The following is a 26,496-nucleotide window of genomic DNA, read 5'->3' as shown; positions in this document are numbered from 1 at the left end:
AAAACAAAGAATGAGGGATAGATGTCATATTGAAACCACTTAATCATCATGCTTTCAAACGCATTCTAATTCAGATTTTGTACATTTTTAAGGCTTATTTAGCACAAGCCAACATGAAAGACTTCAAAGCAAATGACACTTATTCTAAAGGTGAAATGAGTTGGTAACTAGTAATGTACGTATTTAATGACAGATTGGTCATGGAATTTGGCAGGCAAAAAAATCAAGCAACATAATATGAGTTGACAAGATCACATAAAAGCTATTAAGCTAAATTAAATGAGACCATAATAGATATTAACCTTAATATGCATGGTTCCCTGGTGAGACTACATCAAAGGTTCCACAAGTTCGACGTTTGGCTCTTTATTGCCGGAGGCAACCCTGAAAGAAGGACAAAATAAATGGCTTTTTCGTAATAGACATTCCAAAAAATACATTGACTGCATATATGTTTTGAGCAAAGAACAAGTCTGCCTAGTTATTAAGATTAAAACTAACAAATTTTTTTGTCCCAAATTGACATGATAAGAGAGCCCCAAATAAACAAATTTTATTAATTAGGCAGATTTGTATATTTAATTGATACAAGATTGGGAATGCAAAAAATCTTAAATGACCAGAACTGCATATTCGGAGCTAGCTAGTGTCTTCACTTGAGAATAAGTCTTACAATCACGATTTCTTACAATGCAAGAGAGAGAATACAGCTTTTTTTTTTTTTTTTTAAAGCGGGCCTGCAGGCCAAGTTTGCATGTATTTCTTAATTTATATGACAATCAGTCCCGGCCAATTGTAATGGATATAAATAAGATGAGCAATTCATAGTTGTTTTGAGTCTACATTGTGTCTGATGGGAATCATAGTCCAAAATGGTGACAGAAACATCTAAAGTTCTGTTGTTTCTGTTATTCACTGCCTTGTTTTCCTTACTAATTCCATCATCATACTCAAGTTCGATTCCTGATAGCTTCATGTCATCAAACATCTCAGTTCTGAATGTTCTTTTATCTCCCCAACAACTCTTCTTATTTACCCATAGTGGAATCTTCAATCCAAAAACTTAGGTTCTCTGTATCAAGCACAAAAGCAAAACCTTTGGCAATAATCACTCCTCTAGAATACTATATATCACGTTGAAGCAACAGTCATATGCTGCAAACGAAATGGAGTACAAATGAGGAATACTATAAGTCTGAAGTTCCATTCATCATACTTTGATATGAGAAATCTTAGGTCAATTAGCATTGATATTGACGGAAATAGTGCTTGGGTTGAGTCTGGTGCAACAATCAGCGAATTGCAGTATTCCATTGCTGAGAAAAGTTTTGCTCATGCCTTTCCTACTGGGAACTCTCCAGGCGTTGGTGTTGCTGGACACTTCAGTCGTGTTGGTGGACACTCGTGCCTTTCCCTCATTTGGAAATTTTTACTAAAACTTGTTGCTCAAAATCTGTTTTACAAATTAGAAATATATTAACAAAATGATATATTGCAACAATTAATTCTCAAAACGAAGATCACTCTGAATGGCATTTGTATACTTATAACTTCTTAACAAGATTCATACTAAAACTAAGGATGGGTAGATTACTAATTACATTTTTATTTGTCATAAATCTCACAATTATTAGCATTCTATAACTCGTTAAGTTAAGTAAAAATTTACTATAACATTATTTAGTGATGTCATATGACATATTTTGTATTAAAAAACTACAGCTATGTTTCGATTGCAGCTATTTGTCAAAAAATTATTTACTTGCATTACAAACACATTTTTTAATACAAATTTTTATCTCACATATATTTTATCGCAAAAAATATTATAGTAATTATTTCAAATAATATTTCAAATAATCTCCTGTCCAAACACACCCTTTATTTTATTGATCTACTGGTTCAATCTAGCATCCATTGGTAATCCGCTGACCCATCCATTTCAGTGGGCTCCTCCCCGAGCCCAATTTGACAGGTGTGCAAAATGGATCAGTGAGTTGACGGGCTTATTTTGCTTTACATTGCATCCGGGTGGTGCGTGCACACTTTAACCCGATGGCTTGGACCTAATGAACACAAAAATAATAACCGCTTCTAGTTTTCTGAAATATCTTTTCCAGTCACAAGTGACAAGTTTCACCCGGGGTGGTTATCGTCTACAAATTGAAGTTCTTAATTTGAGTCTAGATGGTAGAAATCAGAGAGAATGGAGTGGATGGCGAGTGAAGAGAAAGACGGCAGCGTAAATTCTTCAGTCGCTCAAGCTATCGATAGTTCTGCCTCATTAGAAATTGATCAACCTACAGAAAGTACCATGTCATCAGGAAAGAAGGTAGATAAGAATTCTGAAGTTAGTTTTCAAGCAAAAAGCAAGCAACTGCTTTCTTCTCTTTGGGAGAAAATAATTGGATTCCAAAGGGTGGTTCAAGAAAAATCTTTTCGATTTTGTCGAGGCGGCGACGAACTTGAACAATCAAGAGTTTACCATTTTTGGCCTGGAAACAATGTAATCCTCCATTTGCTCTTGCTTTACATTCCAAAGCTCTTTCTTATCATTGCACTTTGCTGAATCTTGATAAACCTTTTAGTTTATTGGTTTAAATCAAATGAGAAATGGAGGATTTGATGCTTACGCAAAAAAAAAAAAAATGGAGGATTTGATGTCGGATGTCTTATTCTGAATGTAGGTATTCTTTTTCAAGAGGAGACTGATTTGTGGTCCGGATCCAAAAGGGCTGATTTTAACTGCCATTGCTATTACTCTATCAAGTTGGACATTTGCGGTTCATGTTGCAAGTGACATAAGGAATCCGGCCATCATCGTAACATCTTCAATTTTGACGACAATTGTTAGTCCTAAACTAAATTTCACACACACAAACACACACACTTGTATGAGAAAGTTGTGAACGTAACTGAATGCCCTTCTGCTGATGTAACTATATATTGCCCGCAATGCAGGTTCTTGTGAACTTGGTATATGTCAGTACCATTGATCCTGGTATAATTCCTAGAAATGATCTAGGAACAATTGATGCTGGTAAACGCAGAAGGAGATCAAGGGTAGTTGTCATAAATGGGATAGAGGTGAAGTTGAAGTATTGTAACATTTGTAACATTTATCGTCCACCAAGAACTTGTCATTGTGCAACTTGTAACAATTGCATCCAACAATTCGATCACCATTGCACCTGGATCGGGCATTGCGTGGGACTGGTATGTATGATCACAACCCTGCAAGACCTTCTGGCATTAAAATTAGTTTACTAACCATAACTTTCTAATTTTTTTCTTTCAAAATGCAGAGGAATTATCGGCTTCATGTTACATTTCTATTGACAGGATTGCTCTTGTTTGCCTTCATATTCATCTTCTCATGCAAATCTCTACATCACAAATTGCCCGGAGATGGAAATGGGGTGATTGGATTGCTAAGAAATGACCCGGAGACTGTGGCATTGACATTATTCAGTTTTGTAGCCATGTGTTTTCTTGCCGGCTTTTCTTGTTATCATGTTTATCTAATTGCTATAAACCAGGTTTGCCCTTTATACTCTCATTTATGCCAACAGTACTTATATCATCACGGTTTATCTCAAACTTGAATTAATGCATATTTTTCTTGCATGATTGTAGTTCATGTATGTCAAATATATTAATTAACGGGCAATTCTTTTGAGAACGGTACTGAATTTTTGGTACAACAATTATTTAAAGTGCACAGCTTTGAGGAAATTAATTTCTGCTTTGGAACATAAACATAGAAGCCCAGTCTAAATAGCTGCTTAAACAAATTATGATGCAGTTTCTATATTATGCCTCGTGCAGACATCTTATGAGCATTTTCACCAAAAGTATGTGAGCTCTGGAAACCCCTATGACAAAGGAATCCTAAACAACATTAAGGAGGCTCTACTTGCTTCACAACCACCCTCTAGAGTCAACTTTCGAGCAGATGTGGAGCCTGGATGGTTTGGTGGATTAAGTGATATTAGCATCAAATGATTTTATTGCATATTTAGTGCGTTTGCTAGATGATTTCCTTGTTTCCTTCAATTTACTAGTCCCATTATAATTACATTGTACCATGTTTTGGTAGCTGAATTTCTAGTCTTAGATTGATTACAAGCTGGATAGCATCGATTATGAACCTATGACATAGCTAAACTTTGCTTATGTAAGTTTTCCAAGTTTGGTTACTTTAATTTTGTCATCAGCATACCACAATTAGGAGGAAATGCATCACTATTTATTATGTTAAATTGAGATATCAATTTTAGAACAATTTAAAATGTTTGATAAACAACTTTACAAAAAGTTTCATAATCTTTCAAAAGTGAAGTTAGCACAATTTACTCTCTTAACTTGGCTTCTTTTTGATGTCAGGTTCAATGTTTAAATCTAAAGTTTAGTAGTTGGGAATAGAAAGAATGTAGGGATGGATGGAATGTTCGAATCTAGAGTCTAGTAATTGAGAACAGAAAGAATGTAGGGATGGATGGAAGGATTTAAAAAAAAAAAAAAAAAAAAGCTTTGGGTTTCCTCCTCCATTTTGTACAACAATCAATTTTGGTATGTGCTTGTATCAAAAGTTGTATCAATTATTGTAATTCAAAGACAAATAAGTTCTTGGAAAGTTTGCAAACTCAGTTGTGCAAGCAGAGTGCTAGTATTGAAAAATTACTTTCCACAGAGTATTTGGGGTACGTATACTTCCCACTATGTGTGCAGAAGAAAACAAGAACAACTTGATCTTGATTGATGCTCAACAGATACAACATAACCAGTATGTGTGCAGAAGTAAAGGATTAAAAAAGAAAAGTTCCCAACCAAACCAAACACACTTGAAAAGATCGGTCATCCATCATGAAATAAGGATCTTCAGATCAGTATTTGTTCTTCCTGCTTAATTGCTCTTCCTGAATTTGCTCCAATGAACTGGTACAGTTGGGACATTTAGACACCTCAATTATTTCAAGAGTTGATATATTTTCCAAACAAGAAGGGATCTCCTCCAAAAACTTGCAGCCTTCCAATACTAATTAAGAAAAAGAAAAAGAAAAACTATTACGAAAAAGAACAACTTCACCTTGACGCTAAACAGATACGCAATACCCGTAGCAGTGCACAAGTGAAGGACTTAAAAAACAAATGTAGAGTACACTTACTTGAGAAGATCAATCATCCATTATGAGATAAGGATTTTCAGATCGGTATATCCATTGCTTCTTTGCTCATCCTCAATTTCCTCCAATGAACTGGTACAGTTGGGACATTTTGACACCTCAATTATTTCAAGAGTTGAACTATTTCCCAAACAAGAAGGGATCTCCTGCAATGCATCACAGCTTTCCAACACTAACTTCTGGAGACGAGGAAAATAGTCCTGGTCCTCGTACTCATACTCGGAGGAGGCTGTCCACTTCACAATGTTCAAGGAAGCTAATTTCAAGAAACGAACTTTAGGGAACTTCTCTGCTTCCATTTCCCATATTTCCCCCTCAAAGGCTTCCTCGAGTAATTTGAGCACCTCAAGATTTGGCAGATTTCCAATTGCTGCCATTTTTCTCCACGGCATGCCAAAATAAAACAGGGTCAACTTTTTAATAGTTAAAGGAAATTGGAAATCTATATGAAATTGCTGATAACCATATAGGACGCGACTCAGACTGAGTGATTCCAACTGAGTTAGACTATCCATTGCTACATGATATTGAACATCTGGCTCGAGATTGACAGAGCATCTCAGCTTGCGGATATTTGGAAACTTTCTTAACAGGTTGCTGATGTTTTCCCCAGGATCGAGAGACAAACAGGACAAGAAATCTAAGTCACACAACTGTGACGAGTTGTCAAGATTGTCGCTAGGGAAGAAGAAACAATAATACTTATCGACCTCATCAATTAGTTCTAAATGCCTTAGTTTCTTCAGGTTCCATATGGTATCTGGTAGTGAAACTGAACAATGCATAGAATTTCGCCAAATCAAAGTTTCCAAGTTCGTGAGATTGCTTATTGATGCTGGGAATTGACCGTCACTACCTAGAATTGCCAAGTACCGCAGGTGAACAAGCCGGTCTAGTTCTCTAGGAAAAGTGCCTCGGAGATAAATTTGGCCCAAATCTAACACCTTGACAAGTTTGATGATGTGAAAAATGAATCGAAGGTCAAAACTACTTCTGCCGTCGTCATCGTGACTGAATAATAATAGACTGCGTATGGCAGGAGAAAATAACCTCAAGTTGTCAAAGTGCTCAAACTTAGAATCGATGCATAAGCGGCGTAGGTAGCATGGCACAGTGAAAGCAGACAAGTCATCATACCTACGTACCAGCTGCAATAGCTTTTCTTCTTTGGCTTTTGTCACACAAAACTCATATAACAAATCGTGAATGCGACAAGCTTTGACCCCATCAAGGGATCTTGGTTTGGAAACTATGACTAAGCTTCTGCTAATAAGTTCCATCAGGTAATCATTTGCCACATCCTCTGATCTCTTGAGCTGAGTTTTTTGAACAAATCCTTCAGCGACCCATAGCGAAATTAACCTCTTGGTATCGTGTTCATGGTCTTCTGGAAAGCCTCCAAAATAAAGAAAACACGCCTTCAAAGTATCTGGTAAATGTTTGTAACTCAGCTCTAATGTAGCGGTACACTGTTCCGTACTAGAAACATTCCTTGAACTTAAACCTTCCACAGCTTCTTTCCAACCATACGGGTCCATCCTTGAGAGAATTCCGGCAAGAATGACAACCGTAAGAGGTAGTCCTTGACACATTTCCACTACTTGCTGTCGAATTTCACATAGTTCTGGAGGAGCCAAATCTTGTCCAGGATATAACTTTGCTTTTAGCAAATCCCAGCTCTCATCAGGTGTGAGTTGACGAAGAGAATGAGGTTCTTGGTCGAGTTTATCTTGGGGAGCAACATCTTGACGTCGACTCGTAAAGATAACTCTACTTCCATTTCCATTGTCAGGGAATGAGGCTTCTAATCCATTCCATGCTTCAATGTCCCATACATCATCCAAAACAATGAGGTATTTGTTCCTTAACAAACGTTTTTTCACTTGATGAGCTAGATCTTCTACACTCATCTCAAAAACATTGTCAGGAAGCTTGGATTCAATACAAGTCAAAATTTCAAGCAACAGATTTCTCTTGTGATATACTTGAGAAACAGTACACCAAGCACGCTTATGAAAATAGGACGTAACCGAAGAACTATTATAAACTTTTCTAGCTAAAGTTGTCTTACCTAGTCCTGGCATACCCACAATGGAAACAATTTGCAGTTGGAGTGATCCTCTTGTGAGGCGATTAATTATCGATGCAGACTCATACTCCAATCCCACCACCACATCATTAATTATTGGCTTATTAAACTGTGTTGGCATGTGATAGAGCCTCTTGCTTACTTTCTTAACTTTGCCATGAAGTCTATCATTATCACAAATCTGCAAAGCCTTAGCCTTAATGACCTTAATTTCTTCTACAATGGAATGAAACGACATTGAAGAAGAATCTAGATCATCCCCAACCATTAAGGAATCAATAAGAAACTCTATCCTGTATGCCACCTTTATAAGACGATCCCGAATTGCTTGGAGATCCTCGTCTTCACTGTGCAACTCCACAATTCTCCCCAGCAAAGAGCGTAAACAAACAAGTTCTTCCTGGACTGCTTGAATTGGATGATTCATGAAAGTAATCGACCCAGCCTCAGTACTTGTCAGTTCCATCAGATTTTCTAGAAGGAAATCAATAAAGCCCAATCCGTTGGTCTTAGGATAGTCGAACAATGATGGGTCTGGACATCTCTGTGCAACCGTTGTCTCGATAAGCTGAATCTTTTTCAACAAATCAGAAGACAAAAGTTCCATATCCTGGGATAATAATACACCATCTTTGATTGCATTTAGAGATGGAGAGAGAATAGCAGGTCCTGCATCACAGATCACAAAGTACAGTTGAATCGCTTACTTTCTCATCAAACCTCTTTGGCGTTCCTCTTGAGAATGATTCTCAAGGATCTTGGCCCCTAGTAAAGAATTTGCAGTTGATATTTAAAGAAATCATAAGAGACGTACCAGATTTTAGTATGTCCCCAAGATTACACAGGAGAGAATCAACAAAATCTCTCAATATTTGCCCATCTGTGTCCCCAAGTGATTTTCTTGATAACTTTGAAGCAATCAGAGCCTGGACACAAGTCTCATGGACTTGGGGATCTACAGGAATAATCTTCAGCAGCAGTTCCAAAATACTTTTTTCAGTTTCATCCTGCAATTCGGATTTCTTCACGAACTTGCACTGATAAGAGAGGCGTGCTGCTTTGATAGCCACAGCTTTAACGTGAGTCAATAAAGGTCCCAATTGTGTGTCTTCAACGTCATGTAGTGTGACAAAACGGATGAAGTTTTTCAGGAACTCTAGCTTCTCTTCGAGGGCTTTGATGAGGCCATCCGCAAATCCCCAGTCATGAAAATCCTCTAGACTCTCCAGAAGAGAATCCATGAATTCCATAATGTCATCTTTTCCGACAATCAAATTACTAGAAAGCTTTGATGAGCAATCTGAAAAGAAGAAGTACCATCTGTAAATTTCTGGCCTCAAAGATACCATGTCTGATCCTTCTATACAATCGACAATCTTGAAAACCTGATTATATGATGGATTCTCAGAACTAGAAAGATAAATGGAGTGAAGCTCCTGTGCCCTTTTGGAAATGGCGTCTTCAATCCGAACTATCAGAGCTTCTAGACTTGCATGATGATTATCTACCCCCTCTTTGTCGTCAGATGCTAAATGCACATAATCTTTGCCCCACTTTGTCGCACACAGAATAAATGTTCTCAGAAATGTTAGCCAGTTTTTCACGCTAAGCAAAAACTCCGGATAATGAAAAATATTCAGTAGCGATTGCAAATCATCCAAGGCGGAAGAAATGCAAATAAAACTACTGGAGGCCATCTAATCAAAAGAAGATTAATAAGAGAACCAGAAGGGATCTCAATTTAGAGATGAGACAACTCTCAAATATGAAAGGAGATAAGAACTGCAAAACCTCACAATCGAGTGCTCTCCTCTTTCTCTGGTCATAGATTGCTAGTATATAGAAAAGAAAGGACAAATAGTCAATGGACGTTTCTTGGATTATTAAAAAAAATTATAGAAAACGACTCCGTTGCACTCCCCTAGTTATTAGTCCAAATGTTTGAATAATACAGCGTTAATTACGCTCTTAATAATCTTTTAATACATCTAGCAGCACAAATTTCGCAACCGGGTTAATCACAGCATGCTGCCAAATTATTTTGATTAGTCTTGCACGTTATATATAATTGCTTATGTCAATGAAGTAGGACTTTAATTTTGAGATGAACAACAAGAATTCAATCAACAATTCATTTAATAAACTAGTAATAGTTTGCGTACTTTGCACGTGATTATATTAACCCAAATATAACATGTCTTATATATATATTTTTGTGATATTTGGTTGTTTACCTGATAATAAAATATGTCATATTTTCATTAACCAATTATTATTCCAAAGACCATCTAAATACAAACTCTTTGATCTATTATTTTTGAATTTATTTTGAGTTTTCTTTTTTTAATTTATGTTGGTCTTTTTGGTAAATTATGTATTTAGCTTTGATAAATAATTTCTAATACGGTTATTTTTCACCAAATTTGTTCTATACTCACAATATTTTTACCATAAAATCACAATATTATTTTTTTAATATTATACAAATAATATTGTTGAACAGGAAATACATGCATACATGTCAAGTGTAAGCCTAGTAAATAGAATTCATAATTATTAGCAAAATAAAGACTTAAGTCATAAAATCAATTTCTAAAGAGTTATTAGAATAAATAAATTGATTTGTTAGATTTTGTCATTCTAATTATTTTCACCACGCTCACCCCTTTCTTTACCCTTTGGAAAGCTCGTTTACGAACCAGAGTCGTGATGTTACCTTTTCTTACTTAAAAATAAACTCCAAAGTTAAGTTTCTAATGGAATCAACAAATCTTAAAAAAAAAAATTTTTGTATCAACATTTTAAATATTATTTTTCCTTGCTAAGACAAATGAAATGCAATTGTATAGTTAGAATGAATTCATTATTTAAGAATAAAACATACAAATCATGCTCATATCCAACTTCGCATTAACATTTAATCATTCTACTTTATATCTTTCCAGTTGAACTTTTCAAAAAATTTTGTGAATTTGAATTGAATAATATGAGGTGCATTGTTGATGGATTATTGACGTTTTTTTAAGTGTTATTGAGGTTAATAAGATTATAAATGATTTATACAGCTTAATTATCTTAAAATGGCTATTTAGTTTCAAATGATAGAAATAGTTGGATTCTTTTATTTTTGCTTCTCTTTTAGTATTTCTTTATCCTGATAAAAAGCACATAATTATGTATCTCATGATATCCATATCAAGATTCTCCAATTGACTATGGACTCTTTTCTTCTTACATATTTCTCTTTTGTTCTAAGAGATCTATTTTCTTGACACTAATATTTTTTACAATCTTAAAATTGTGGTTAATGAAATTGGTCACACTATTTTGAGTAAGAAATTGTTTCAGGTAAGAAACTTTGATGCACATAAAAATTTGAGATGGAATGTAACGGTCGCTAAATAGTTTTAATAGGGAGTTTTTCATTTTAATTACCATTATTATTGAGATTTATTCATATGGAATGTTTCATATTTTTAATTACTACCACAATTAAAGTGTAATAACTCAGGGGCAATATGGAAACAACAAAAATTAAGATAAAAAAGTGCTTATAACTTATAATGTCAAAACTCATTATACTTTTAATATAGTAATAGTAATAGTAATAGATAAAGAGGAAAAAAACAAGATAACATGGAACATTTTTTTTTCTCTTTATTGTTATTTTTTTGAGCCATATTGTTATTAACTTATGTATGGTCTGCATTCATAGCCAGTTAGACGTATCGTTCAGACTTTTGGACATTTGGAGCGTGTCTTCAGAATCTCAACATTCAACACCCTTCTTACCTTATTTTTCCTTTTCGAGGCAACACTGCCTATACTAATAATTTATCTGAAAGCCTTTATTGCTTTTTTGGTCTATTACGGACACAATTCTAAATGTTATGAAACAAAATCTTTTGGGATGTTTTAAGTCACATAAGAAAATCGTCACTTAAGAAAATTTAATTAAACCGTTGTGTTAATCTTTGTTCAAGTGGTTTGAGAACTTAATCATAAGGGCCGGGGTGGTGGTGGTGGTGGTAGTGGTGGAAACATGAAGTTGATATCTAAAACTAGGGTAAAGTGCTCCATTGGTTACTAAATCTATTCAAAATCTTAGTTGAGTTGTCCGGGCTGATGAGATGACATGCTTAGCATTTTCAAGCTTCTTAAAATCATTTTGCATGGAAAGAACTTTGAGATTCAAGTTCAACATGAGGAGAAATTAGCTCAGTAACCTATGGCCAAAATTTTCAATTTGTTTCCCAATTTCTTGGCATTTTGTTAAAGTTCATGTCAAATGAACACTAAAATTATGTAAATTTTGGAACAATTGCAGAACAATATTTCTGGTTTATGCAAAATCTGGTTTATGTAAATTATTTCTGGTTTATGACTATGTACAAAATCTTACCGTTCCGCAGCTTATGTAACACAATATTCTTGGTTAATTAAAAGCAAACACCCTTGGTTAGATCTCCTGTACAAACCTACCCTGAAACCCCTTTATAACTGAACTATTTTTCTTATTAAGGGAAACTAGGGTTATACTGGTATTTTATATAAAAGCTTGTATTTCTTTTTGGTCCTATTCTTGACACATTGACGAGTGCTATCTGATGAATCTTTTTGGATTTTTGGACATATATATGAAAAAAATTAGGTGGTACTAATCCCTAATGAATAGTTAATTAATGAACATTTTGTGTTAATCTATTTATTGATGTTTTAACATGTACATTTTCATATATCTCATCAACCTCAGGGTGAATTTTTCTAGATCATTGGAATTTCTTAGGTCATTTCGTTGAATCTCAGCATCGAATTTGAGTTGGAACGAATTGGATAGTAAATCAGATAGCGTTGGCATGCATAGATATTCATTGGGTTGTTCATGATTTGTCTAAATTTCAAATTTGTTGAATTTCCCTATGTAATTTTGTAATTTTCAAGATCTATTTTTTTTTGTCGATCGTCAATCCTACACTATTCTAATATAAGGAAGAGACCCAAATGGATCTAAGGGGGCCGGTGGGGATTGAATCACCATCGGATTAGACGGGTGTGTAGTGCACATTTTTTAAGAACCACTTAATGTGGCAATTGGAAAAAATTCCCCCCCGCCCCCGCCCCACCCTCGCTCCAACCCCCGCCTCGAGAGCCCCCCGCGGGCACCCGCCCCATTGCCATCCCTACTCCCACCCCACCAAACCTTAATTTTCTAGATCTATTAGATGCAGTGATTTTTCGAATTTATTGTATCTGTGATATAAGTAAAGTATTTTCTGCCACGTTAGTGCATATTTCATTGTATGAGATTATATCGTTTATCAAAACAAAAAAAAAAAAAAGCTATCTAGATCGCAAGATTTTTGGCACATATACATGGTGATAGTACAGGTTAACATCATGCAGCTGGTTAACATATTTGCAGGCCAACTAATGACTCTGACATCTTCGCAAGTGCAAGTGCAAGTGCAGCTGCAGCCGGTCCGAAGCAGAATTGTAGATTATTTCCAAAGATTATGCTGACAAGATCATTGATAGATTAAACCAAGAAAAGTGGTCTTACAACAGTGACAGTATGTCAATATTGAAACCTTTTTTAATATATTATCAGTTTGCAACCTAACAAATTTTTTATTACTGTAATCAGCTATTGTCAAGCAATTATTCTGACTGAAAGAGACCTTGCACCTGCTCTCAATTTTAATTTCATTGGTCAACGTGAAAGTTTCCTTTAAAGCTTGTATCCGGACCAGAATTCAGCTTGGATGCCTTGATCTCAATATTTGTTTAGCATGCGCATTTCCTTTCAGACTCTCCAGTGGGCAAATGTTCGCGTAACAAGCTCCATTTCAAATCACCGTTTATTTAGAAAATGCCAAAGACAAAGACGAACTACGAACTATTTTGAACCAGAAATGCGAAAGGAGAATTAAACTCAATCAATTATCCCTCCAAAATCAAACGTTTAATGTGCAACAAAAGTATCAGTTTTGGTCCCCCGGTATTTAGTCCATCTAAAATTTCGATTAAAACAAAATTTGTCTTCAACGCAATTTAAGACAACTAACGAAACATCACAATAAGTAATAGTCAAAATCAAATTGATGTACGTCAACAATTTTGATAATCTATATTTTTATTTAAGCACACCAAATTTTATTTGAGTTTACCAAAAATCCACCCTCAAATCGAGCCCTTAATGTGTTAAGTTCAAACTATTCGTTAAGTGTTCAATTCATCCACAGCTTACAACAGAAAAATAACAACTAAAAAAACACTTGAATGTACGAGGATTAGTTAAAAAATACAAGGTCACAACTTTTTATCTAGCTTCTCAAGGACTTTCTAAGCTCCATTATTAAGCTTCAAGTATCAACTGTTCTCAAACCCCAGTTTTGCAAGGCAAGGTTTTATTTTTATTTCCTTCAAACTTTCTTGTATTATATTTTAAATTGTATTATTAATTTTGAAATAGTTATTTTTATTTTGAGTTTGTTGTTTTAGAACTACGTAATGATTATTGCTTCTATTAATGTAAGAAAAAAAATAAACGAAGCCAGTAATATGAATTATTGATCTATTAGTTTACTAGGTAGTTATTTCTCGCATTGATAGGAAATAGAGTGGTAGGGAATCCAAATTTTGTAGTTTGGTTTATACTTTGTCTTTTATTATTGAAATCCTTAATTTTCATTTTAAATTTACCATGCTTTATATGCTATAATATGTGTTATTACTATATGTTGGATTTTTCGCCTCCCCTAAACTAAAGTTTTTGGTTCTACCATTTAACTCTTTTGTAGCATCATGTAAAGTGGAAAAATTGACCCCCAAAAAGAAAAAAAGTGTCTCCAAGCATTAGTCAATATTTAAGTACAACAAGTGTCTAACTACTTTACATAAAATTAATAGGGGATTATGTGGCCAAATGCAAAGCCATAAGGGGAATAAGTGGCAATTCCATATTTTCACATATTCCACGTTTCTAGCTAGCGTACATAGAGATAGAGGTTGATCACCGTGACTGTAGTTGCTTTTTGTCTATTTTCGGCTTTACGTAAAATCATAGATAAAATGCAATAGGAGGATTGTATGATAAAATGCAAAATTATGAAAGATAAAATTATTTACTCCATTCGTGTACATCTAGTCTAGTATTAACTATTAAGAGAAGGAAGATGCTGAGGGTTTTGCAATAACTCCTTACAAAACCTACGCGTTCTATCATCTTTCTGCTTCACTACACCAAATCCCTTTTGGTATAGTACTAAAATCTTGATTTAACTCCTACACCAACCTGTGTTTAGTTTAGCTATCTTGAAATTGACGACCGGTTTTAACTCCTATACTGCCTTGTGGAAAACAGGTCATACTACCTTTATTTTATGTGAATGCCTTCATTTTATTTGAGTGCCTTTATAGTTTATATCTTTGTTGTCCCATTACTAATGAAGAAGACAAATTGTCGCAAGTGGAGGTGCCAGCTGGTGGCCGGCCTGAAGCACGACCGTCGGTTATATTCAAAAGTTATTGAGACAAAAGATCATTGAGAGATCACGCCATTGAAATTGCTATCAGAAACAATGACAATATTATTCCTTTTTTTTTATATAAATTTTCCAGGCAAACTTTACAAGTTGAAGAAATGAAATTCTAAATGAAAACTGACATGGAACGCTACTGACTAATATATTATGGTAAATAAGATTTCATGTTAATACATGGTGAGATATAATTAGATATAAATTTTTTATCGCATAATATTTCTTTTTTTTTTTTGAAAGATTTATCGCATTATACTTGATTGCTTGCCGTGCATATTTTACTTTACACCAATTATTTCGGGGTTTTCCTTGAATTTTTCCATTTGCGCTTTATCTGATCCTATTCCAGTTGCTATGTGGAAGGTTCTTGTCCATTTAAGTTGAATGCCACTTGTTTTTGGCCAATTTACAGGAAAAAATTTTCATAAATAAATGTTTTTATGATTTGCACAAACGCAGAGTGTGTTATTTTATTGAATACACACATGAAGTGTGTCTTAATCATTTTTATATCTATATCTAATCCTACTCCTATACTATAGAGAAAGGAATAGACTCAACTAGGTCATTAGAATCAAAGAGGACTAAACCACATCTGAACCAGATGGGTGCCAAAGGACACTCGTTGAATTTGAAAAAATCATATATTAGTGGCAATTGATAGGAGGGAAGAGTCGAATTCTTAACCTCCCACCTCATAAAAACTTTAAAAGCCTTTGTGGTAGCCAACACGTAATCTTGCCAAATGAGATCGGGTTGATTTGACCCTTCATGCACCCATACCGCAGTTACATTCAGCATTTGGGACACTGGAAGTGACGGTAGGGGCAACTTCGAACATGAACAATCACAACATGGGTATTGGAATTGTTATTAATCAGCCTGATCAAAGATTACACAGAGGGTGGGCACTTCGAGCAAGAAGTTCTGGTTCAGCACTGCTGGATGAAGCTAATGCACTTAAGCTGGCCATGTGTAAGATTGGCTCTATGCCAGTCCGGACACACATCAGGGAAGTGCAGTTCCAAGTGCAAAACCCACAACTTCTCAGCCAAATTCGCACAAACAGCGTAGGTGACATTAGATTAGCTACTGTTGTGGATGACATTGTTCAGTTGAGAGAGCTGTTTCCTATGTGCTCCTTTTGTTTAACTAAAAAGGATAAGACTCAACTAAGCTCCAAGCTTAGCATTCATGCCTTGGGCATTATTTTTGATGAGGAACATTGGTTTCCTTAGTGGTAGCATTGCCACTTGTAAAGTTCAATCGAGCCTTTGCTCGCACTTGTACAGCTTTTGTCTAGCAATACAATCATCTATCGTTTCGAAAAAAAAAAAAAGAGATCGGGTTGATTTGGATTGTCCATTTGATATATTTTGGACGGTCTAGATTAGAGGCGATCTCATTCGTCAAATGAGTGCTGTGTACTAACTACTAACCCCTAATAGTGACATCAATGACATCAAATGATTTTATTCTCTACAAATTTGGGAGATGATATCCTTGTTTCTTCCAATTCATTAGCACCATGTACAAGTATAATATAATGAAGCTGAATTTCGTTTTAGATACAGGAAATGAATTTTTTCAGTGGTATCTTGAATTAGTTTTGTAATTGGTGTTCAAGAAATTGTTCAAATATGACAAAGACAAACTAATTTTTATTTTAAGCTGCAAACTTATATACATGTAAATTCGAAATGATTAAGAAACTGTAGCTGCAAACTTATTAAAAAAAACTTATTAAAAGTTTTTTCCTGAGATTTATTGCAATTCGATCAGGAAATGGATCCAGCCAGCTAAACAACAATGCAACAAAGTATTCAAATGTTGGGTTTCTTAAATCTTTTTCGGGTTGCTATATGATCTAATTGTACAACATAAACTTGGGTTTTCCTCTTAATTTAACATAAACTATATTAGCTCTCTTAACTTGGATTTTCCTCGATTTTAGGTTTAAAATTTGAACCTTGAGCATAATAATTGGGAGTGGAAAAGATACAGAGAGGGGTTAAAAAAGAGAGAAACTTTCTTCACTTGGGTTTGTTCCTTCATTTTGTAAAACAATCAATTTAATATTTGCTGTCTGTTAACTACCATGAACCCAACCCCCTCCCCCCCCCCCCCCCCCAAAATGCTGTATAATTGTACTTCAAACCAAGAAAGATAAATAAGTTCCTAGAAATTTCATAAACTTGGTTGAGCAATTAGATTACTACTAACCAATGGAGATAGATCAATGGCCAGAGAAGGACTTTTAAAATCCTCTTAGTTATCAAATTCAATGTTTGAATCATGTACTTCTTAGTTAGGAGTGATAAGGATGTAGGAAAGGGTGGGAGGGTAAAAACTAATTTTTTTAAAAAAATCAGAGTATTACTTTTAAAAACTTGCCTTCCACATGGTATTTAGGTCCGTAAGGAGGGAGAGTGAAACAACTGGAAGCTAAAAAATTACTTCAAGTCACATTACATGATGCTGCTATTAAAAGGCTCATGTCCTTCATTATTAGGTTTTATTTTGATTTGGAAGTTGTTTGGGATATCCCGTTCTTGTTATGGTGAAGCCTTTCTTAAACTAATCTGCTCTAATCCCTTCCATTTTTTTTGGGCGCAATCCATTCCAATTTTGTTAAGTCCTATCTTGAATTGGTTTTATTTATTTATTTTTTTGTACAAGAAATGCATCAAATGCTCAGACAAAGACGAACTTTTACTTTAGCCTGCATATCTATATCCCTGAAATTTCAAAATGTAGTATAATATTGATTTAATGTTTGTGCCTGCAAACGTGAAATCTTTATAGGTTTTCTTCTAAGATTTATTTCAAATTTTGAATGGGGGAAGAGGTCCGTTTTTACCTTGATAGGGTGCATGTAGTCGGTATATCTATTCATTTAAGCGATATTTGCATTAACTTATAATTGGTATTTTCCGTTAATTTCAGGAATTGGAATGAAAAGTGCTTAAATGAAGATATTCTAGTGGTTTGCACGTGGACACGCCTAAGTTCGGGGTTCAAAGCCAGAGAGTCGGGATAGACATCAGACAGTTTCCCAATTCAAGTCAAATTCCAAAATTGACAACTGATGGATGTTTCCTATTTTTGCATTCCGCGCAATTTTGGAGTAGTAGGAAAGCTTTAGGAAATTGATTTGTAATTGATAGGGTATAATTTGTTAGTATTTTTATTATTAATTTTCCCTTCTATCCCTGACAAATATTGTGTTAATTGCTGATATTTACTCATATTTGATATTTAGAATCAATTTCAGGAATGAAGCAGAAAATTACCAAAAATGAGGGACTTGCTCCATAAGTGGAGACTTAAGAAGAAAGTCCCATGGACTTGGCCCACAAGAAGAGACGGATTGCGGTGGTCTTTGCTCCTGGCTGACTAGTAGCCGCGGACCAAGAGTCCTAAAACATCAACGGAGCTTTCTTCTTGTATTTCTTTGAGCTTCCCAATTTCAGTGGGGACCACGAGAGGAGAAAAGGCTTTTTCTTCATTTGGCCTTTAAGAGAAGTAACGTACAGAGATGGGAAACAAGAAGCAATTCGGCAGGACCCACCTTGTGATTTGGTTTTCTCTCAATTCGGCAGAGTTTCCTCCTTGGACTTTGACTCTCAATTCGGCGGGATCCACGCACTAGGAGAGGCATTAGTCCTCTTTGGCTTTAAAAACAAGTACACGGATGGAGATCAGGGGAGGAATACTTTTTATCTTGAGTTCTTATCGAAGCTTTAGGATAGTTTTAGTTTTTGTTTCTTTCTTGGCTCTTTGGATGGCCTGGACCTAAATGAAATTACTTGAAGATTTTCTCATGAGACGTGGCTAAGTTTGTCTAGTCAAGAACAACGGAGGACTTGGTTCTACTAAATTTGTGAGATCGAATTAGTTTTTATTTATTTCCATTATTCACTGGTATTTGTCTATCTTCTGCTTTATGTTCATATGGTTGTTTTATTATTCGATTATCCAGGGCCCGGATTCTAGATTAATTCAATAACCTGAAGCCAATTAGGATAGTTAAATCCGTAATTGTTTAATTATTCTAAACTGGTGGCAACTGGCATGATTGGGTTTGTGTCAGGGAGATAGACAGGCTAACTTAAAGAGACCCTCATAGCGTGTTGATTGGTTAGAATTAGGCTCTTCTAATTCTTCATGCAATTAGGGAATTGAACTTCTATGGTCGTACCTAGGGTTATTCCCTGATTAGAGAAATAGTCAACGGTCGTACCTTGGCTATCGACGAATTGAGGAAGAGTTGGTTGTTTATCGCGTGTATGACAACTATAACTAATTTATCAGATAGTAACTGGAATAATCCTTGCATCTGTGATCGAATTAAGTGAACCATCTCCGAAGTTGTCTCTTGGCTAGAGTTCGTCAATTATTATTTTTATTGTGATAATTAGTTATTTGAGTTGTAGTTATTTTATTTTATTTTAATTTATTCCAAACAATTTAGTTACTCTCATTTTCAAAAACCCCCATATCTGGAACTTGAGAAGAAATTAAATTATCCCCAGTCCCTGTGGATTCGACCCTGCTTACCGCTATATACAGAATTTGTATTTTATTTAAGCAGGTATTTATTATTGCACAGGTTTGACGCCTGTCAATTTTTGGCGCCGTTGCCGGGGACTGGTGCCAGATTAATCTCTGACTCTAAGAGATAGAAGAAGAAGGAATGGAAAAGACGACTCCTAAGATAATCTCTGACTCTATGGTTAAAGTTAAGGCTAATCCACCACCCTCTTCTAGTAGATTGGAGAAGTCTAGGAAGCAAGATAAGGAGAAAGAGATCCTAGAGGTATTTCGCAAAGTGCAAGTAAACATTCCTCTATTGGACACGATCAAGCAGGTGCACAAGTACACAAAGTTCTTAAAGGATTTGTGCGTCAATAAAAGAAAGCTAAGAGGAAATGAAAGAATTATGATGGAAGAGAACGTATCAGCAGTGTTGCAAAGGAAATTGCCGCCAAAATGTAGGGATCCAGGTATGTTTTCTATCTCATGTGAAATAGGAAATACTAAAATTAGAGATGCGATGCTAGATTTAGGAGCGTCAATTAATGTGATGCCAAAGAGTATTTACACACATTTAAATCTAGGATCATTAAAGAAAACTGGGATTAAATTCAGTTAGCAAACTGTACTAATGCATACCCTGAGGGACTAATTGAAGATGTTTTGGTTCAAGTGAATGAATTAGTGTTTCCTGTTGATTTCTACATACTTGACATGTATGATGAACACTCTCCAAATCTCTCATCTCTAATATTAGGGAGACCCTTTCTGAGCACTGCACAAAAATCGATGTAAAAAAGGGTACCCTTACAATGGAGTTTGATGGGGAGATGATTCACTTTAATATATTTGATGTCATGAAATATCCATTTGAATCTCACTCTGTTTTTGCCGTAAGTGTAATTAACCCTGTGGTCCAGGAAGTTTTTGAGTTGAATGGCAAGGCTGAGTTAGAAGTCACTCTTATCAAGCATCTTGAGTTGAAAACAACTTATGATGTGGATATAAGTTCAAAATTGAAGCACATGGTTGAATTACTGCAATCATTGGCACCTACTACAAGGATGTATGAACTTGCATCCTTGTTTATGCCTGAATCTCATCAAAAGTTGCTGCCTTCTATGGTGCAGGCACTAGTGGTGGAATTGAAACCTTTGCCAGATCATCTCAAATATAATATCTTGGTGATGAAAAAACCTTTCTGGTCATAATTTCGGCCAAATTGTCAGGCATCCAAGAAGAAAAGTTGATAAGGGTACTTCGAGAATACAAAGAGGCGATAGGATGGTCAATTGCGGATATCAAAAGCATAAGTCCATCCTTGTGTATGCATCGGATTAGACTTGAAGAGGATGCAAAACCGGTACATCAAGCATAAAGGAGACTAAATCCTATGATAATGGAAGTGGTGAAAAATGAGATACTCAAGCTTCTCGATGTGGGGATAATTTTTGCCATCTCCGATAGTCAGTGGGTAAGTCTGGTGCAAATAGTTTCGAAGAAAGCTAGAAAAATAGTAGAACCAAATCATGATGGTGAACTTGTTCCAATTCGCAAGCCTACCGGGTGGCGTCAATGCATAGACTACCGAAAACTTAACGCAGTGACAAAAAAAAGATCATTGTCCTCTTCTCTTTATTGATCAAATGATTGAAAGATTGGCCTGTCGTACTTATTACTGCTTCCTAGATAGTTTCTCAGGTTATTTTCAAGTTGCCATAGCACCGGAAGACTAGGAAAAAACAACATTTACATGCCTGTTTGGTACCTTTGCCTATAGAAGAATGCCTTTCGGACTATGTAATGCGCCGACAACATTTTAAAGGTGTATAGTAAATATCTTTTCTGAGTATGTGGAGAAAATCATAGAAGTATTTGTGAATGATTTCAGTGTCTATGTTGACAGTTTTGATGAGTGTCTCGATAATTTGACTTTAATTTTAAGATGATGTATTGAAATTAACCTAGTGCTTAATTGGAAAAAATGCCATTTTATGATCGAACATAGGATAGTTTTGAGTTATGTGGTATCATCTAAGGGCATTGAAGTAGACAAAGCCAAGATATACCTTGTAGTTTCCTTACCTAACCCCGTAAGCGTGCGGGAAGTGCATTCTTTTCTAAGACATGCAGGTTTCTATCGCAAGTTTATTAAAGACTTTTCGAAGATTGGGGCTCCATTGTTCCAACTCCAACAAAAAGATGTGCCATTCGAATTCAGTGATGATTGCAAGAAAGCATTCAATAAGTTGAAAGAGTTGTTGACCTCATCACCGATTATCCAACCCCAAAACTGGAGTCTCCCATTCGAGATCATGTGTGATGCAAGTGACGCTGCAATGGGTGCGGTCTTGGGGCAAAAAGTTGGAAAAACCGCTCATGCAATCTATTACGTTTCAAGAGCATTGAATGGAGCCCAATTGAACTACACCACAGAAAAGGAGTTTTTAGCTGTTATTTTTGCCTTAGAGAAATTTAGATCTTACTTGTTAGGAGCTAAGGTAATCGTGTACTCTGATTATGCAGCATTGCGATATTTGATGATCAAGAAAGAAGCTAAACCAAGGTTGATTCGGTGGATATTGCTGCTGCAAGAGTTCAATCTAGAAATTCGAGATAAAAGGGGCAGAGAATCTTGTTGCTGATCATTTGAGCAGGCTACCTATTGCGAAAGATGACTTTCCTTTAAGGGGGACTTTTCCTGATGAGTATTTACTTTCTGTTAATTCATCTCTTCCTTGGTATGCAGATATGGTTAACTATTTGGTCACTAATCAGTTACCTGCAGGTTGGTCAAAGGCGAAAAATGACAAACTTAAAAGTGATGTTAAGTACTACATATGGGACGACCCATATCTTTGAAAGAATTGTGCAGATTAAGTGATGCAAAGATGCGTGAGTGAAAGTGAATTTACTTCTATTTTAACTTTTTGTCATTCTTATATATGTGGGGGTCATTTTGGACCGAAAAGAATAGCCCGTAAGGTGTTAGAGAGTGATTTTTATTGACTTACCCTATTCAAAGATGCGTATTTATTTTGTAAATCTTGTGATAGATGTCAGAGGTTAGATAATCTCTCCCGCAGAGATCAAATGCCCCAAACCCCATGCTCTTTTGTGAAATTTTTAATGTTTGAGATATTGATTTTATGGGTCCGTTTCCATTTTTCGATGATTTTCTGTATATTTTATGGGTTGTAGACTATGTTTCAAAGCGGATAGAAGTACAAGTTACTCGGACTAATGATAACAAAGTAGTTCTAGATTTTGTAAGATCTCACATCTTTGCTCATTTTGGAATGCCAAGAGCCATGGTTAGTGATAGAGGAAAGCATTTCTGTAATACAGTGATTGCGGCTCTATTCCGCAAATATGGTGTCCTCCACAAGGTTTCTACATCATATCATCCTCAAACAAATGGGCAAGCTGAGATTTCGAATAAGGAGATGAAATTCATCTTGGAGAAAACGGTTCGCCTTGATCGAAAAGATTGGAGTTCAAGATTGGAGGTTGCATTTTCGGCTTACAGGACTGCATACAAGATGCCTATTGGGATGTCTCCCTATAGGTTGGTGTTTGGAAAGTCATGCCACCTTCCTGTTAAATTCGAACATAAGGCATTTTGGGCAGTCAAACAATGTAATATAGACTTAGATAAACCGGGAGTGCAGAGGAAACTTCAATTGCAAGAATTGGAGGAGTTGAGAAACGGAGCATACGAGAATGCCATGATCTACAAAAGAGAGGACTAGGAATTTTTATTATCAGCAGATTTCACGGAAGACTTTTGACATTGGGCAAAAAGTCGTTCTCTATCATTCCAAACTTAAGCTCTTCTTAGGTAAATTATGTTCCTGCTGGATAGGTCCATTTGTTGTCACTAATGTTTTCCATTTTGGTGCAATCGAAATTCAGAGTTTGAATACAAACGCAAATTTTGTGGTTAATGGCCATCGTCTCAAACCCTATTACGAAGGTTTTCAAGTGGGAACAGTCGAGACGATGTACCTTGAGGATCCTACCTATTTGGATTGACGAGATACAACTATGTCTAGCCAAAGACATTAAAGAAAGGCGCTACTTGGAAGGCAACCCAAGGATTCTTTTTATGTTGTTAGTCATTTGAGTTTTTAGTTTAAGTTGTTAAGTGTCGTTTAAGTTAATTTCTTTTAGTAGAAGACACTAGGGTTCAAAGTACAGGTTGTGGTCATTCTTAGTTTTCGCCTCAAGGCAATCTGAGGGGCAGGAGACTATTACTGTTGGGACGTGCCCACGTCCTGTTGACTGATAAAACTTTAAATGGTGAGTTGGGATTTCCAGAAGACTATGGGTCCTCAAGATGTGCCCACGTCATTGAGTAGCATTGCAATTATGAATTTTTGAGGAGTCGACCAGAAGACTTCACCTAGTTAGGACGTGCCCACGTCTAGCACGAACATTGGGAAAAAAAAATCCTAAAAGGACAAAATCCCTCTTCTCTTAGTTTCTTCCCATTTCAGTAGTAAAAAATGCATACCCTAATCCTTTTTCTTCCTTTGCTTCTTTTTATTTTTTTCCTTTCTTTTTCTTCCTTTCCTGATCTGCGTCTTTCGTTGCTACCCCGCGCTCCAGGTTGTCACCGTTGCTACTGTCCTCTGTTCAAAGGTCGTCGCCGCTCAGTCGCCGTTGATCGCTGGGAAGCAGCCGCGCGCTGCCGTCAAAACCATCACCATCCGCCATTGTTGCTATCGTTGGTCTGCTGTGTGCACTCGTCGCTGCCAGTCGCCGTCGATCGCGAAGACGATGTCACGGTTGCCGTTCATCGATTGGGCTCCGGAGTTGCCGTGCGCTGCTGTCAAACCGTCGCCATCGCCGTCGCTTCCAAACTTGCCGGCTGTTCTCTTAGGAGTTTTGTTGGCCACCACTATCATCTACTGCCATCATTTGATCTCCCAAGTCACGGCCATTGCCCAGCTTCTACTGTGTGCGGGCCATTGTCGCAAATCAGGTTCTTTCCTTAATTTTCTTTTATTTCATAGCCGAGGACAGACACATTATTTGGTAGCTGATGACAGATATTTTGTGACTATTTTGGATGCTCTGAATCCGTATTTTACTACTTTTTGTGTTGTATGTTTAATTTCATATGCAAGTTGACTGTGTTTGGGGGTTTTGCTGTTGAACTTGGCAATTGGCAGATTTTGATTGGTCTAACTTAAGTTTTGACTTGCGCACTTAGTCCTACACCCGCAACTATTGACCATCCGTCGGTTTGGGGGGTGTGACCTAGACTTCTCATTTCTTGTTAATCCCTTGTTACCCAATGGCGAAAAAACATGTCACAAAGAACTCCAAAGCCAACACTTCTTCCCCACAACCCACTATTCGAAAGAGTGGTCCATCCTCCTCTTTAGGTCAACGGTCTAGGTTAGGTAAAGATCGAGACGTCCATATTTCGTCACCAAATCCCTTTGGTGGCAATCTTACTTTCTCAAGGGATGTTGATCAACAGAGATATGAGAATTGTTGTGCACGGTAAATAATCCCTTGTAAATACGTTCATTTTCTGACCCTTGAGGTCCTAAAAATTTCTGATACCCTTAGGGATATGTTTGCCGCCATTGGATGGTCCAACTATATAACTATTCAATGTCCTGCCTTTGTGGAGTTAGCTCGTGAGTTTTATGCTACTTTTGAATTTGAATTACTTCAGGAATTCGCTGTCACCACTCCCAATGTGCTTCAATATCGCCTATTAGGTAGGGAGTTTAAACAGTCTATTACTGAGTTCAATCTTGCCTTTGGGTTTATTAATAAAGCTTATTCTGAGTCTAGGGAGTATAGGGATAGTGCAAGTGACTATGTTGAGCCTTTCTACTCTACCAATGTTGGTCTTTGGCAAGAGTTGTCAGTTGGTAAGCAGCGTTATGATCCGAGCTTGTCTAAGAGCTCATATCTAAAGGACCCGGTTTGGCATTACATTCAGCGTATTCTAGCCTATAGCTATTTGGGTAGGAAGGATAGCGCTAGAACCTTTGCCAAGCCCGAGTTTTTCTTTTTGTGGTGCATGATGAATAATATCAAAGTCAATTTGGGGGTGTTGGTTAGCTTCTCAATTCAAATTCGTGCTATCAAGGAAAGCTAAACCTTTGATTCTGGGATCTTTTATTACTCATCTAGCAGTCAATCTTGGTGTTCTCGCTCTTGCTAATCATGATTTGCACGTGGCTTGTCCTATGGAGCCATTGGATTTGGCTTGTTTGGAAAAAATGGGGGTTGTGGAGCAGGCAAAGGGTGCATACTGCTTTACCCCACCGGGTCCTACACACATTCTATCCGCACGGTCCAAACCTCCTAGCACGTCTCGTGATATCCCTGAACCTTCTACTTCAGCACCACCCCCTCTCTTGGGCTGCGCAACTGCAGCATCTTTGCTACAGGATGGACAACATGGATGATTGACTTTCCCAATTGGAGCTCCTTTTGTCTCAGATGTCGCAAAACCTGGCGCAGTATCTCCACCATGTGGGATTTTCTCCACCTTTCCCTCTTGCACCTTAGCCATCCTTTCCTCCTTGTTCAGGGAAGTGCCCTTGTCTTCTTTTTCTCTTTGTCTTTACTTATTACATTGAGGACAATGTCATGTCTAGGTGTGCGGGAGAGCTCTGATTGGCTAGTATGTTTTTGCATAGTTAATATTTTTATTTGTTGCTACTAGTTGGTTATTATTGGCTATGATGAAGTATACAACCAAGATGCAAGTTCAAGTAGTAAATCTATGCTAGTTAAATTTCTTATTTTTCTTGACAATGAATTTGGGGGATAAATGTGCTGAGTTTGACAAATTTAAACCACTCTGTGTGCTCTTGAGCTTTGTCATGAGCAATTCATTCATATCATTATTCATTTTCTGCTCTACTTTTGTTGTTGTGTGGTTAACGCGCGTTGTTTTATCGTTCTAGAACTTGCTTTGTTATGCATGTCAAAGCCACGTTCTTGAAGCATCACCATAATATACAAGGAAAGCAGAAAAATAAGGAACAAGTATATCTGATATAACCTCTTTTGTTTCAATATTGACATCAAAAGGCATTGTTCACTTCCATGAGATATATTGCTAAAATCATTGATGAAAGGATATAGATGATTATCTGGTTAATCTAGA

The 26,496-nt window shown here is 36.4% G+C and overlaps 3 protein-coding genes across 3 annotated transcripts; 2 read left to right on the top strand and 1 right to left on the bottom strand.

Annotated features, from left to right (window-relative positions):
• The first annotated feature begins 2,065 nt into the window (after positions 1-2,065).
• On the top strand, positions 2,066-4,225 carry LOC113689428 (probable protein S-acyltransferase 7). Its single transcript, XM_072050196.1, has 5 exons — positions 2,066-2,506; positions 2,688-2,849; positions 2,962-3,216; positions 3,306-3,539; positions 3,829-4,225. The coding sequence occupies exons 1-5, from the start codon at positions 2,207-2,209 to the stop codon at positions 4,003-4,005; spliced, it is 1,128 nt and encodes a 375-aa protein (XP_071906297.1). The 5' UTR covers positions 2,066-2,206; the 3' UTR covers positions 4,006-4,225.
• Positions 4,226-4,730: 505 nt separating this feature from the next.
• Positions 4,731-9,072, bottom strand: LOC113689427 (putative late blight resistance protein homolog R1A-3). Its single transcript, XM_027207197.2, has 3 exons — positions 8,090-9,072; positions 5,169-7,944; positions 4,731-5,038 (listed from the first exon to the last, which is right to left on the bottom strand). Exons 1-2 carry the CDS (start codon positions 8,970-8,972, stop codon positions 5,189-5,191), a joined length of 3,639 nt encoding a protein of 1,212 aa, XP_027062998.1. The 5' UTR covers positions 8,973-9,072; the 3' UTR covers positions 4,731-5,038; positions 5,169-5,188.
• A 10,440-nt stretch (positions 9,073-19,512) lies between these two features.
• LOC140007333 (uncharacterized) lies at positions 19,513-20,563 on the top strand. Its single transcript, XM_072050065.1, has 3 exons — positions 19,513-19,822; positions 20,011-20,068; positions 20,110-20,563. The coding sequence occupies exons 1-3, from the start codon at positions 19,513-19,515 to the stop codon at positions 20,561-20,563; spliced, it is 822 nt and encodes a 273-aa protein (XP_071906166.1).
• The last annotated feature ends 5,933 nt before the right edge of the window (positions 20,564-26,496 follow it).

Source organism: Coffea arabica, chromosome 5c (genome assembly GCF_036785885.1).
Source record: "Coffea arabica cultivar ET-39 chromosome 5c, Coffea Arabica ET-39 HiFi, whole genome shotgun sequence".
In the NCBI taxonomy this organism is placed as follows: Eukaryota; Viridiplantae; Streptophyta; class Magnoliopsida; order Gentianales; family Rubiaceae; genus Coffea; species Coffea arabica.
Note: the sequence above shows the minus strand (reverse complement) of the source record. Positions and strands in the feature narration are given on the sequence as shown.